Source organism: Diabrotica virgifera, chromosome 2 (genome assembly GCF_917563875.1).
Source record: "Diabrotica virgifera virgifera chromosome 2, PGI_DIABVI_V3a".
NCBI lineage: Eukaryota > Metazoa > Arthropoda > Insecta > Coleoptera > Chrysomelidae > Diabrotica > Diabrotica virgifera.
This window is the reverse complement of record NC_065444.1, coordinates 11,854,656-11,869,852: the sequence shown is the minus strand read 5'-3', so window position 1 is coordinate 11,869,852 and position 15,197 is coordinate 11,854,656. Positions and strand designations below refer to the sequence as shown.

General features: G+C 32.2%; 1 protein-coding gene across 3 annotated transcripts in view; it reads left to right on the top strand.

Moving 5' to 3' along the window:
• The first annotated feature begins 564 nt into the window (after window positions 1–564).
• The window catches only part of LOC114333352 (remodeling and spacing factor 1), a 97,043-nt gene continuing 82,410 nt past the window's right edge, over window positions 565–15,197 (top strand). For all 3 annotated transcript variants that reach the window (XM_050643378.1, XM_050643377.1, XM_050643379.1), the window contains exons 1-2: window positions 565–936; window positions 8,422–8,606. In XM_050643378.1, coding sequence (XP_050499335.1) covers window positions 792–936; window positions 8,422–8,606 — 330 coding nt within the window. In that variant the 5' untranslated portion in view covers window positions 565–791. The remainder of the gene's footprint in view (window positions 937–8,421; window positions 8,607–15,197) is intronic.

Here is a 15,197-nt window from a genome sequence, read left to right as displayed (position 1 = left end):
TTAACATAAGTATAACTTATGACAGAACATTATTTACATGTAGGTACCTACATAAAACCATTGTTTTGTACAATAGATCCAAATGCACAATGTACAATGCAATCATTTATCACAAACACAAATAATAATGAAAACTTGAAAACTATAAGAGATTACGGATATACCGATTACCAATAACCTCTGAAATAATAGCACATTATTGAATTAGAAAAAATAAAAATGTTATCTTCCCACCCATATAATAAATTTTATTGATCTTGAGCATTTAAATAATTTATTTTTAAAAAACAAATTATGTAAATAAAAATATTGCAAAGATAATTGACAGAAAGACAGAATCTGCATTTTATTTGGTGTCCTATGTCAAATTTAACTAAAATTCCCTAGATTTCAATGCTTGAGCACAACCTTAGCCGAGAAAACCCGAAGTATCGTTTATGAAACAGAACGAAAACTTGAGTACGACGCTGCCGTAAGGTCGACTTGGCTGAGCACGGCCTCAAGTAGGGCTTGAGTACCGACTATGAATACGGGCATCAGTGACAGGACAGTGACAGTTGACAAAATCAACGTGACGTGTGACGTGAAACTAATGACAGCAAATGGTTTGTGTATACTATACAGTCCCTACTTTTTAATGAAAAAATGTACATTTAAAAATATATTTACCCAGAATTTCTGGTATTTATTTACCTAAATAGTGTCTTTATAATAATCTAATAGTGTAAAAAGTTAAAATATGTGGTGTTGGATTAACTTAATTATTAGTTGTCGAAGGTGAACCGCTACAAATGGCGTCGGACATTGAGGCTTCTTGTGAAAATGATCCGAATTTTGCAGTGATTTGTGCGTTTTTAGAGAAATTCGGTCCGCAATGTGGTCTCCCAAACTTCGACTTCCTCGAGTTGCAAGGGATGCTCGAAAACACAGACGAAGGTACATAAATTTTTATGCCGTTTTAATATTTTTATCTCACTCTGTGCAACATTGTTTTAATGTTTAGTTTTATGATTTCCAATTATTCCAAAATATGGTATTGTATGTAAGCAAATCAATACTTTATTAACATTCTATATATTGTATTTCAGGGGTCAGATTGGCAGTTGATTAAACTTGAAGCAAGTATTTGTGTTATTAAAATTGTAGAAAAAAATTTTATTGCAAAATTTTTAATTAACTGGATGAGTGTTTATGAGTGTTTATTTTTAGTTGTTGTTAGCAAACAAATATTTAAGAGGAATTTCAAAATGTTTAGTTAGTCTATAATTGCAGGTATTTTCATATGAAGATTTATAACATAATTTGAGTTATATTTATTCCACAATAAGGGTAGTTTTGTTTATTTAATGGTTACTTTCGTTACTATTGATGTAAAAGAAGTTTATGTATTCAGAAAATAGGAAAAAGCCCTAATATACACAATCAATATCAATTGATTGATAATCAATTTATGAAAATATTAATACATAATTAGATAAAAACAACAATTAAGGCTATCAGAGCAGTAGTGGCCTAACCCCAAGAACGAAGTTTTGAGATGAATGCAATCTTTGTATTCGTATTTCCATTATGTTTATGGATGGCGCTACAAATTATGTAGTGCCATGTATACAAATATAGAGGTGCGTTGTGTAGGCCCTGTTTATCAGAAGATTTAATGTTGCTGCTTTTATTGATATATTATCCCTGTTATTACATAGAATTTTCAAAGTTACGTAGTCAATGTAATATTTTATCTAAAGAATGTTTTGTGAATTACAAAAAAGACCTTGAAAATAATTTTAATACCGATCCCAGGTCATTTTGGAGATTTTTTAGCCGAAAAAATAATCTATATGATGTTCCTAATAATATGTATCTAGCTGATAAAAAAGCTGTGAATGGTGATCAGATAAGTGAACTTTTTGCTGTATACTTCTCTGAAGTTTATGTTTCTTCCCTGGATGTAAGTTATCATGACACATTTAATAATTATTCATCTATAAAGTGTGATTCTTGACAGCGGAAGTTATTTTTGACGGTTTGTCAAAACTTTCTAATAATGTAACAGCTGGACCGGATGGTCTTCCCGATTTTTTCTTGAAAAACTGTGCTTACAGTCTAACTCAACCATTGTTTGTTCTATATAACTTATCATTGAAATTAGGCATTCTTCCTGATAAATGGGAAAACTAGCCATTTAATTCCAATTTTTAAATCTGGCGAAAGAGAAAATATAGAAAATTACAGAGGTATATCTAAACAATCGACCATTCCTAAACTACTTGATAAGTTGATTTATAACCATATTAATTTTACTTGTCAACAATTAATAAATAATTATCAACATGGCTTTATGCACAAGAAATCCACAACTACAAACTTACTATCTCATGAAACATCTATTATCAGAGATCTGGAAAGAAAATGTCAGGTAGATTGTGTATACACAGACTTTTCAAAAGCCTTTGATAGGATTGACCACTACTTACTGCTACATAAACTTAAGGCATATGGTTTCAGCGATCAGCTTTTAAAGTGGTTTGATAGCTATTTAATAGGTCGCACATAAAAAGTCAAACTGGGTTCATTTATGTCAGATGCAATACAAATAAAATCTGGAGTTCCACAAGGTGCTCATTGCTCGCCCCTTCTGTTCAATCTATTTATTAACGACATAGGTGAATGTTTTAATCACTCTAAGTACTTGCTATTTGCTGATGATTTGAAGATTTACAGATCTATCAAAGATCATGAAGATTGTAGTCTCCTTCAAAACGATCTCAATAATTTAGTTGAGTGGTGTAACAAAAACAGACTCTTTTTAAACATTAATAAATGTCATTTCATTAGCTTCCACAAAGTTGCAAAAAAATATCAATCATCATATGTCATCAACAGTAAAGCGCTCTCTTATGTTAAAACAGTATTGGATTTAGGAGTAATATTCGATGAAAACTTAACGTTTGTGGATCACATTAACTATGTGACAGCAAAGGCTTCAAAAGTACTGGGTTATTTACTTCGCAGTTGTGCTGATCTTTCCCTTAATACAATAAAGGCTGTTTACTCATCATTGGTTATATCTATATTAGAATTCTCCTCTATTGTCTGGTCACCATTTTATAATGTTCATGTTGTTTGTCTCGAGAGAGTTCAAAATAAGTTTTTAAGATTTGCAGCATACAGATTGGGATATAATGTTACTGAACTAAACCACAACTATACCATCATCCGTAGTGATCTCAATTTGCACTCCTTAAAAGACCGTAGAATTATAAATGATCTAGCTTTTATTTATAAACTATTAAATAGTGAAATCAATTGTCCTGATTTATTAAAATTAATAAACTTTAATATTCCAAACCATAATCTGAGAAATAATAACTTGTTCCATGTACCTCATCATTCAACAAACTATGGTCTTAACTCACCAACAGATAGAACTTTAAGTCACCTGAATGATTTGGACATCGATTTATTCTCTTCTTCCAGTCGAGTATTTAAAAACCGACTAAAATCAATTTTTCCGGTCAGCACTTATGTTTAATATTTAATATTATATTTTCAGTGGATTTGTTAATTTTTGCGATGGATAATGCTTTTGTATTATGTAATGTGTTAATTTTTTATTGTCTGTAGTTAGTTGATTAATGTCAGTTTATATTATATTATTATGTATTGTCACTGCATAACGTGGATTGTGTGTATGTTAAATTTAGTTTTATTGTAATGTACTTACTACAGTTTTATGCTGTCACACTTTCATTTAATTCATTTAATTTTATTTTTAGTTTTTTACTGTTTTACTGGACTTTACTAACACTACTTTTACTTCTACTTATTGTTTATATATGTATATTTTTTTTAAATTGGGGAAACCCGTAAATAAATAAATAAATAAAAAAAATAAATAAATAGATATATTAATCTAAAAATGCTCAATTTTGTGGCTTAGACCACTGGTGTAGAAAAATTTATACACACCACAATTGAATGTGATATTATTTGTTTAAGTACAGTAGAGAGTCAATTATCCAAACTAATTGGGGGACAGGGGTGTTCGGAAAATCAGTTTTTTCAGATAATCGAACTATATTGATATAGTCACACATATTTATCTACAGGGAATGAATGCCATATTTACATGTCTACATTATTATGTTTATATTTAATGAAAAATGGATAGGAATTATGAAAAAAAAAGTGCCATATTTGCAATAAAATAAAGATTTTTTAAGCGTCAATTACTAACGCTTAAACATCTTTAATTTTCGTCTGCCAAAGAAAGCCTGCTCGTTTTCGAAATCCATACAGTTGAAGTTCTCCTCGCATATGTCACAATTGAGTTGGTTATTTCAGACATAAGTTTCTGTTTTTAATTTTCTTTTTCAGTGAGCACACAGTTTTTCTTCTTGTACTTGAATGCCATACTTTGACTTAAATCGTTTTAACCAGCCTGTGCTTGCTTGAAAATTTGATGGTCAACAGAGTTTTTTGTTGAATTGAACTGCTTTTTCACACAGAATCGGAACAGAAATAGGTTCTCACTGGGATCTTTTCTGAGTAAACCAATTATATACAGCATCATCTAAATCCGTGTTTGAGGCAAGTTTCTTATTAAAGTACTTCAGTAAAGTATTTCATAAAGTTACTTACCACCTTACCAACTTTTTATTCATTGGATAACTTGATTTCAGATTCACCTTCCTCTAACCGTTTATTTATCTCAAATTAATCTTTCATACAAAGAACAAAAGATTTACGTTTAGGTATTCTCAATCGAGTGTTTATGTGATAAGTTGGGAGTTCAGATAAGCGGTCATTCAGTTGATTGACGCTCTACTGTACTACTCTTAACCAGTTCTTATACACTGAATCATACTTGGGCCTAAAAATGCTGATTATTGGTTTCTCATTAATAATTATTTTAGGCTTGCAAATTTAGTATCGCAAATTTTATTCCTATTAAAAAGTTTGTTTCTTTGAGATTCCCTTAATGGTATTCTCCCTATCTCAAATGTGTCATATTGGGCAAAAAGAAGGATATTATGTAATTCAAATATTTTCATTCCCAAAATGACTAAGTACATTGGTTTTTCTAATGTATGGTTCAATGTAAAAACTTGACTAGAGAGTGCTATAAAGCTGATGTTGCTCATTACAAACAGACTATGGTATTCCCAATTCCCAATAATTTGTTCTTTAGACAATAAGTGCTGTGATACTGGATCTGGAGTAGCTAACCTCTTGGTATCCCATTTTTCTTCTGTTTACACTAATGAAGACTTGACTATTGGTAACCTTTCTTATTCTGATCTTTTAGATGCTGTTAAGATTATATTCTGTTTAGATGATATTAAGATCTACCTATAATATAACTCTTGTAGAGGTATTCTCAAGTATTCAAAGTTTAAGGGATAGCTTGAACTAGGGCACTGATGAGATCCCTTCTCATTTTCTCATAAGGTGTGTTTATACTTTGAGTACACCCATGCAGAGTTGGCAAAAACCAAGGTTTTTTCCAAACAAACAAAAAACCCTTTTTGGTTTAAACCAGGTTTATTCAATACAAAGTATAATAAGTCTAAATACAGTACAACCTGCCATATCCGGACCTCCCCATATCCGGACGGTTCTGCGCCATCCGGATCTACCGAAATCTACCAAGAAAGGCAATCCTGCTGTTGGACAACGCACTAAAAAAAGAACTAAAAGATGGCGAAATAATGTACCTATTAGGTATACAATCTATAAAACATGTCTATCGACGAAAGTTATTGACAGCGTTGATTACTGGAATGTATGAAGGAGAAAACGTTTCAGAGACTGTAAGAGAAGTAGTGGTCTTGATATCCGGACTTTTTCATATCCGGATTGGTCTATCGCCACATTGATCCAGATATGGCAGGTTTGACTGTACTTTAATTATTTTTAAGTTATAAATTATTTTGTAAAATAATAATAGTAATAAACAATGAACAAAATAATTGAGAACTTTTATTTTTATTTACCCACACAAAAGATTAATATACCTAACAAAAAAAACATCTTCAAACGTAATAATATTCAAAATTACTAAGTTCGGAAGTAAAGAAATAGAATTTTTATTTTAATTTTCTTCATTTGTGGCAGCTGTATTAAAAACTTTAAATAAAAATACCAGTTTGGACGCCCAATAAAAAAACAGGTTTTTTTTCTTAAAAGACCAGTTGGTTTAAGCCAAGGTTTTAAGCATGTTGGTTTAACACTAGAAAGTCGGAGGGGCCAATTCGGCCCCTGTTGCGATTTGAAGTTATTGTAGTTTTTTTATTTATTTATTTATTAACGGGATAAACCCAATACATACAAAATAAAATAGAGCAGAGCTTTCGTCCTAATAATTAAAATATAAAATTTAGATACAGTGGAACCTCGATTATCCGTCTCTCCATTAACCGTCACCTCTGTTAACCGTCAGGGTCTGTACATAAGTTGTATTGAGTACATAAGAAAAAATTTGAGTCATCAATTCATTTTCTTTAGCATTGTGATAAGCCAAATGAAATTTGCTGAAATGTACAATGCGGTAAAACCATAAAATGAAGTTATGGCTGAATCTGTTTTATTTTCGTTGCCTAAAGATGACATAACGAATGGTTAATTTGTGATGAGGACGCAAACGGCTATCGATTGCTGACAGTTGATGAAATCGTTGAAATAGCAAAACAGGTTCAGAAGCTGACACAAATTTGGAATTTGACAGTGGCGATGTCGATGATGCTTCTGCAACTGACAAAGATGTGACTATAGATGCTAGAGAATCTGCATCGCACATGCAACCATTCATCGAGTACTATTCTCGACAAGAAGAATTCAATAAAGTAGATTGCATGATCTTACACCGATTAAGAAATTCAGCCCTTGCAAAATGTGAAGCATCAGTAAAGCAAACAAAGATTTCAGAATATTTTAAACCAAATTTAACAATATTAACACGAACACAAATTCTTCTTATATTATCAAACAAAACATACAAATAAAATTTGAGTGTTGTATTATCAATTTTTAACTTTTTTTAATGTTTTGTTAACCATCTTTTCGATTATCCGTTATACCCTTGGTCCGATGCCCTGACAGATAATCGAGGTTCTACTGTACATGTAAAACTACAACTAAGTATAAAACACAAACATAAAAAATAAAAGAATATAAAATATTGTTAAATGATGAAAACAACTGAATCCATTATAGCAGTTAAAACTAATTAATTTTTGAATTCAAAATTCAAGACGCCCAAGTTCTTGTTTAATAGAGGAAACTGAGGCAATAATAATTTCATATTTTATGACTTTTAATATTTTGATGCAAAGACTTATTTAGCACAAAAAAATATTGTTTACTAAATTTATTAAATGGTTTTCTAACAAATCTACCATAGAAGTCTAAAGGGGCCAAATTGGCCATGTGTAAGTTATTATCGTTTTCTGGGAAATTCGACAAGCCTTTCTTTCAAATTCCTGTTGGATGGGTAAAATTATATTTATGTACGTTTATTGTAAATGGTTACCCTTATACTGGTACTGATCATCTACGTAATAAAGGTACAATTGTTGGTGAACACAAGTGAACACAAAGATGCAATTGTTGGTATAGAGGACCAAATGACGTGTCTTTATACTACAAAAGTAACTTCAAGACGAGGGCATATGTACGTGTTTTATAATACTCTTGACTTGGAAGCAATAAATGCATGGATTATTTATAAAGAAATAACTGGAAGTAGACTCAGTCTTCGTAAGTTTATTCTTGAGCTGTGTGAAGAATTATGGGCCCCATACCTTGCCTCCCGAAATATGGAACTACGTCCAGCAACACCAGATCTACCAACAACGATCACTGTTACTATTCAAAAACGAAAAAAAAATATCAGTTGAAAATATTTTGTAAAGGAAATCATACTTCCAATCATTGCCACGGCTGTAACAAGGCAATATGTGGCAAATATCAAAAACTGCAAACTGTATGGTGTTCAGAATGTTTTTGATAGGCAGCGAATGTGTTAAACAAAGAAAGTAAAAAAACAAAATCAGATTCTACCTTCTAGAGTACGTTTAATTTCTTTGAGTTTTAATTGATTAAAGAATGTGGGGCCAGATGATCCCTTCGGGCTTTCTAGGTAGGTATGCTAAGCCAGACTTTCTAGTGTTAACCCATATTTGAATTAATCCCATATTATTTTAAATATGGGATAAAAAAAGTGTGTTTTAATAATTAAAAAAGTGTGTTTTAATAATTAAAACATATTTTTTTTTAACCCATATTTGAACTAATCCCGTTTTTGTCAAAAATTGACTTGTTCCTTTTTTTACTCCCAACAGTGATTTGTATAACTTTTACACCAAAGAGAATATGAACAAAAATGATAAAAGAGAAATATCCTCATATTAATTATTTTTCCAGTTCCTCCTCAACTCATTGATCTTTTGCTGAAGCTTCTGAAAAGGGTGAAGAAAGCTGTGAAGAATGACAAGTGGGAGAAACACTTAGCAGTAGTATGTCATATTTTCAACAAGCAGGATGCATGGGAAATTGAAAGGTTTGGATATAAGAAAGCAAAGCTGACATCAAAAGTTCGCATTCTAAAGGTATTTACTTCCACTTTTACACTCACTGGCAAGAAAAACGGGCACCCCAATGGTGCCCCCATACCCCACAAATGGGTCATTTTTGATGTCTCGTATCTCCTAAACCTGTTGTCCGATTTAAGTAATTGATTTAATATGTTATAGCCTTATACTTTAACAATATCGTTTTAAGAATATTGTTGCTAGACAGGTTATATACCGGGTGTACCAATCAAGCTAGGTTTTTTCTCAATTTTCACAACACCCTGTGGAATATTCTAGCCTTTAAAAATATTGAAATTAAAACCCAACTATAGCCCCAGGTTTTATTTATTTATTTATTTTATTTTACAGGCAAGCCCAATTCTACAAAAATACATAGTGTACAGAAAAAAACAATAACATAATATAATATAAAAACAGACATACAGAAATATAAATATAATATTAGAAGTAAATATGTACTATGAAATAATATCATAAAACCAAGTTAACAAATTACAGACGCTTCACTCAGATATTGATCCTATGTAAATTTCTTTTAAAACGACTGATGGAGTTGTCGAACAGTTGTAAATTGTAAAGGGAGTTTGCTAAATTCAAGACTCTGGGTACGAACAAAAAAAGTGAATAATTAAACCTGTGGAATGGTACATAAAATGTTCGCACTTGTCTAGTGGTGCGAGATGGTACAAACAGTGCGATCTTATTAAGTAGTTAAGAACAACTGCATATACCATTTAAGATCTTGAATAATAGCAAAAGGTCCCTTTGTTTTCTCCTGCTTGCAAGAGTTTTCTTAACATTCTGTTTTTTATTTATTCGCTTATGTTGGATAATAAAAAAGTTAGGAACTTTAACAACTAACCATGTTCTTTATCAATACAGGGTGTTTCTAAATAAGTGCGACAAACTTTAAGGGGTAATTCTGCATGAAAAATAATGTCTGTTTTCTTGATAAACCTATGTCCGCAAATGCTTCATGTCGGAGATACGGGATGTTGAATTTTGTCTTACAAACTGGCAATTTATTTATTGCTCTACAACCGATTGAGATATGCAAATTAAATTTGGTAGGTTTTAAGTGGTAGATATTGCGTATTTTTTGTCATACAATTAAGAATTTTATATTCACCATTGGCGTACATACGGGTCATATTACCCTATCATGTTACCCGCATGCACGCCAATGGTGAATATAAATTTTTTAGGGCTTTTCGTCTTCCTCGTTTTACGAGACATGTCGCTGTTTTGCGTCTCAAAGGCGGAATCATTGCATCGCAGTGTTTTCCTTTAAATAGGCAGGCGGTTGATATTTGGTTTAGAGTTGTGACTGCATATCTCCACCGAGGATGCATGAAATGCAGAAATAGCTATCTGGACATGGTGGTCCAACTCTGAATCAAATAAAAACAAAACCTGTCTTTTTCTTTTTCATCTTTACTCAAATTTGAGTACCTGAAACTGCCTTTCGCCCCTTTCCTCAGACGAAAAGAATTTAAATACATGACTGTGTCCTTTATTTGATTTCTTCTATATTCGTCCTCTCTGTGCTTATATATTGTAAAAGCCAGAGATACGGGAAGCAGCCAGAAAGCAGTTTCTTAACGAAAAGTCTTGGATTTAAAATATTGTTTATTATTTTTATTTCAGTTATTTTAATTGTTTAAATGTAGTAAACTTTGTATCTAGGGCTTGTTGTCTTCCTCGTTTTATGAGAGATGTCACTGTTTTGCGTCTCAAAGGTGGAATCATTGCATCGCGGTGTTTTCCCTTAAATAGGCAGGCTGTTGATATTTGGTTTAGAGTTGTGACTGCATAGCTCCACCGAATCCGCATGAGATGCAGAAATAACTATCTGGAGATGGTGGTCCAACTCTGAATCAAATAAAAACAAAAACTGCCTTTTCCTTTATAAAATTTTTTAGTTGTATGTCAAAAACCACGCAATAACTATCTCTTAATACCTACCAAATTTCATTTGCATATGTCAACCGGTTTTAGAGCAATAAATAAATCATCAGTTTGTAAGAAAAAATTCAATATCCCCTATGTCGGAAACGAAGCATTTGTGGACATGGGTTTATCAAGCAAACAGTCATTATTTTTTCGTGCAGAATTGCCCCTTAAAATTAGTCAGACTGATTTAGAAACATCCTGTATTGATAAAGAACATGGCTAGTTGTTAAAGCCCCTAACTTTTTTATTATCCAACATAAACGAATGAATAAAATACAGAATGTTAAGAAAATCTGGGGCTATAGTTGGGTTTTAATTTCAATATTTTATTCCACATGGTGTCGTGAAAATTGAGAAAAAAACCCAGTTTGATTGGTACATCTGGTATACAACGAAAATTTACCTGTCTAGCAACAATATTATTACAGCGATATTGTTAAAGAATAAGGTTATAACATATTAAAAAGTTACTTAAATCGGACAACAGGCTTGTCAACAATGACTCATTTTTTAGGGTGCCCGTTTTTCGTGCCGGTCAGTGTAAGTACTCTCTCTATAACAAACACAGGTATTACGAGGTTTAGCTTATAACGAGGTACATTACTTAATTGACCCATGAAATTTCTATTGAATTATGACCCTCTATAACAAGGCATATTTGGTTATAACGAAGGTAAATGAGATCGAAGAATATGTTTCTTTTCTTGTTGTTTTCACTGTGATGGCTATAAATAAATATACCAGCCACAGTTTCATGGCATCTCGTAACGAGACAGTTCATAACCGGACAATTCGTAACAGCGACAGTTCGTAACGGCGACACTTCGTAACGGCGACAGTTCGTAACTAGACAAATTCGTAACATCCAAATTGAATTATTCTGCTTATTTTTGTTAACGTGGAAACTAATTGTATTATAGTGATAAATTAAATTATGTTTATTAATTTAATGTCCGACTGGTATATTATTTGACAAATAATGACATGATTTCAAAATCAGTTAAATATGATATATTGCCCTAGGGCGTTATTTTGAAAAATAAAGGGTATTAAATTTAAATAACTAGTCAAATACTGTTGAGGTGGTTTGGTCATGTTCAACGTCGAGACGTTAATCATCCAATATGAAGAGTAGCCGAAGTGCAGATTCCTGGAAGGAGTAGAAGAGGAAGACCAAAGAAGACGTGGGGGGAGACGATTAGGCAGGACATGTTGGTAAAGGGGATTAATATTGATATGACCCAGGATAGAATTGTGTGGAGAAATGCAATTAGGGAAGCCGACCCCGCATAGGGATAAGGCAAAGAGAATGATAATGATGATTGACAAATAGTAACCTAAGTAAAACTATGGTTACCACAATTACGTTACGACTATTGCTTGTAAATGTACTTATTTGAAAACTAATTAATTCAAAATTCATTCAATTTCTTTGCGTATAAAGCATATTTAGTCAGACATTAAACGTTGAAGTTACCACAGTTGTTATAGATAATAACGCTTTCGGTCAATGTATATCCCTCGGGCCAAAGGCCCTCGGTATATACACCATTGACCTCAAGCGTTATTATCCTTATAATACCCTTGGTACCTTAATAACTATAACGAATCAGAATAAACATTTTTAAAATTATAATCTTTCCTTTACAAAATTTTTACTTAGAAAGATGGAAATCTCTAAAGACGGTTGTCGGCTTAAAGATTTCATGACTTACTTCATTACTCCTTTGTCTAGGTATATGCAAATTTAAGGAACAATTAAGAGGGATAGGTAAACTTTTAAAAATATTGTTAAAAGTTTGTATGCATTTAAATATTTGTTTGTGTTTAAAGACTTATTGATATACAGTAAAACCTCGATATAACAGACTAATTGGGGGACGGGATGTCCGTTAAAGCCGAAAGTCCGTTAAAGCCGAAAGTCCGTTGTAAAAAAATAGGTTTAAAATCAATCAAAATTTTTTTGTAATTATGTAGGTATACAGTATATAAATCTGTATGTACAGTATTTCTCATGTATATCTGTATGTACAGTGCGTCACAGTTTTTCGATTTCTTTCTAACGCATTAAATTGTATGTGACAGAAAAAAAGGCACGTCGGTGATTACATTTCGTCGGTGACATTTTTATAACATTTATTCTAGTTATTCTAGTTGTCGATAGATGGCGCCATAATAAAAAAATAATTTTTTTTAATTAGATAATAATATTACAAATATAATCTGTATAATTTATAAGACTATACAAATCAAAGAAAATACCATTTTATAAATGCAAGAAACACATTTGATTTGTTTTTATTCCAAATTGAAAATAAAATGTGACAACTGTCAGATTTAACTAAAATCTCATGTTAGAATAAATGTCATAAATGTGTATTATCACGGACTTGCCCTTTTTCCTATCATTTGTTACGCACTGAAAAATGATCATGAAAAGGACAATAAGTTAAAACAGGAATATGGTTTTGTTCGCTACTTTTTTTTTATTTTTCTACTTTATCTAAAAACTTTCTGCAATATGGTCATTTGGTTGACAAAATTATCCACCGATTCATGGGTTGAATAAGTGATGTATTTTTTGGCAAAACATACAATTAAAGTTGCCATCTTCTGAATTTAGAATACTTTCATGGGGATTAGCAGGAGCTTTGTCTAAAATCAATAAAAATTTCACCTCTTTAGGCGGTATTACCAGTTTCTTCTCTGGAAATTTTTTTCACTGCAGGTACAAATCCTTTTAAAACCAATTTTTGAAAATATCTCTGGTGAACCGTTTTAGAGCTATAATATGAAATGGGCAGATGATGCCTTTTGATTTATGTATCGTATGGCATAGATACAATAAGAACACATAATTTAAAAAAGTATATAAAACATTACATGAAGTATCACAAACGAACATCTAATGTATTAATATAATGTAAAACATTTTCGGTTGCATTCAGGAACTCATCGAAAACTCCAGAGTACAGCCTTCGGGGGCATTCCTCAATAATGTGGCGGATGGTCTGCCGTTGCGCACCACAGTCACACTCAGGAGTAAGGGCCTTTCCCCTTCTATGCAAGCTGTCAGCACATCTACTGGTACCTGTTCTTATTCTGTTCAGCGCCGTCCATGTATTGCGGGGCAGTTCAAAGCCTGGCGGTTTCTTATCGATACAGGCCATTTGGTGTGATTCCTGTGGTGAGTCGCTCTCCCATTTTCTTCTCCAAGTGACTTTGTCATTGTCATTGACATTGTCTTCGATTTTTTATATTTTTTTGCATTCAATTTTTTTTTACATTTGATCGGATTTTTTGTCCGTTATATCCGAAGTCCGTTAAATAGGTCCGTTCTATCGAGGTTTTACTGTATTCTAAAACATGAAATATTTATGAAATGTATTAAACATGTTTATCCCGGTACTGTTTCGTTAAATTGATGAACATAATTTCAATTATAACTGTAATAACGGTTAGTTTCCATGTTAATAAAAATAAACAGAATAATTCAGTTTGGACATTACGAATTTGTATAGTTACGAACTGTCGCCGTTACGAGATGTCCGTTACCACTTGTCCGGTTATGAATTGTCGCGTTACGAGATGTCTGGTCACGCCAAGCCACCTTTATACAGAAATGCCTAAAATATGTGTGCTTATTGAGGCCAATGATCTAATAAACTCCACTGCTTGTCAACTTCTTCTTGTTTATCCACTGACTTTTTTCAAAACCATACTGCTCGGAATGGCTTCACTATAGGAAGTTAATGTCTTAGAAAACATAATATGTATGTGTTATAGTCAAAGCCCGAATTTCAGGCACTCCTAAGTTTGACTAGGCAATCCTCAGGTCTGACTGACGGTCTTAGTCAAAGCCCGAAATAAATTACAGTTTCGGCCTTTGACTAGTCAAACCTAGGAGAGTCTGCGTTGGTCAGGCAAAGGTCGAAATTTAATTTTATGAAATCGGTGTTTGACTAGTCAAACCCCGATCAGCTATTAAAATGTCGTAATTTGTTAGATTAGGTTTAATAGAACGTCATTTTTTAATTTTAATGTTTATTATTTTTATATTGTCGTAATTAAAATAAAAAAATTAGTGTTTATTCTCGAATGTTGAGGCATTATGGCATTTAGAGTTGCACAATACGTTAGACCTTTTACACTTACATAGTTTTGAAGAGCACTTCTTATTGCAGTGATATTTTATGAATCCTTGTTCTGCAAATTTAGAATCTTTTGTACTAATTTCTCTTAGATACAGCTTAACGTCTGGAACATCTTGATATTAGGAAAATTCTCTATGGATTCTCTTATTTGATTTCTTGAAAAAAGTGTGTTTATTGTTCCGTATTTCGTACCAACTCTATATAAACCGTCAATTATTGTTTTATCTTGTATGATATCCCATCTTCTTGGCACGCTTTCGAGCATGCGTTGTGCACAGACAGAAAAGATTAAAATAAATAAAGGAAATGCGATTGAAGGTCTTCATGGCCAGGCTAATACTATGAAACAATTAAGTGAAAAAAAAAAATTCCCTCCAATTTTGATCGGAAAAACTGTAACAATACCCATCCCCTGCTTTGATAGAGCCAAAGAGGATGCTCGAAATATTTTGAGTAGCATACAAGATAAACCAATTGACGGTTTATACAGTGCTAGTCA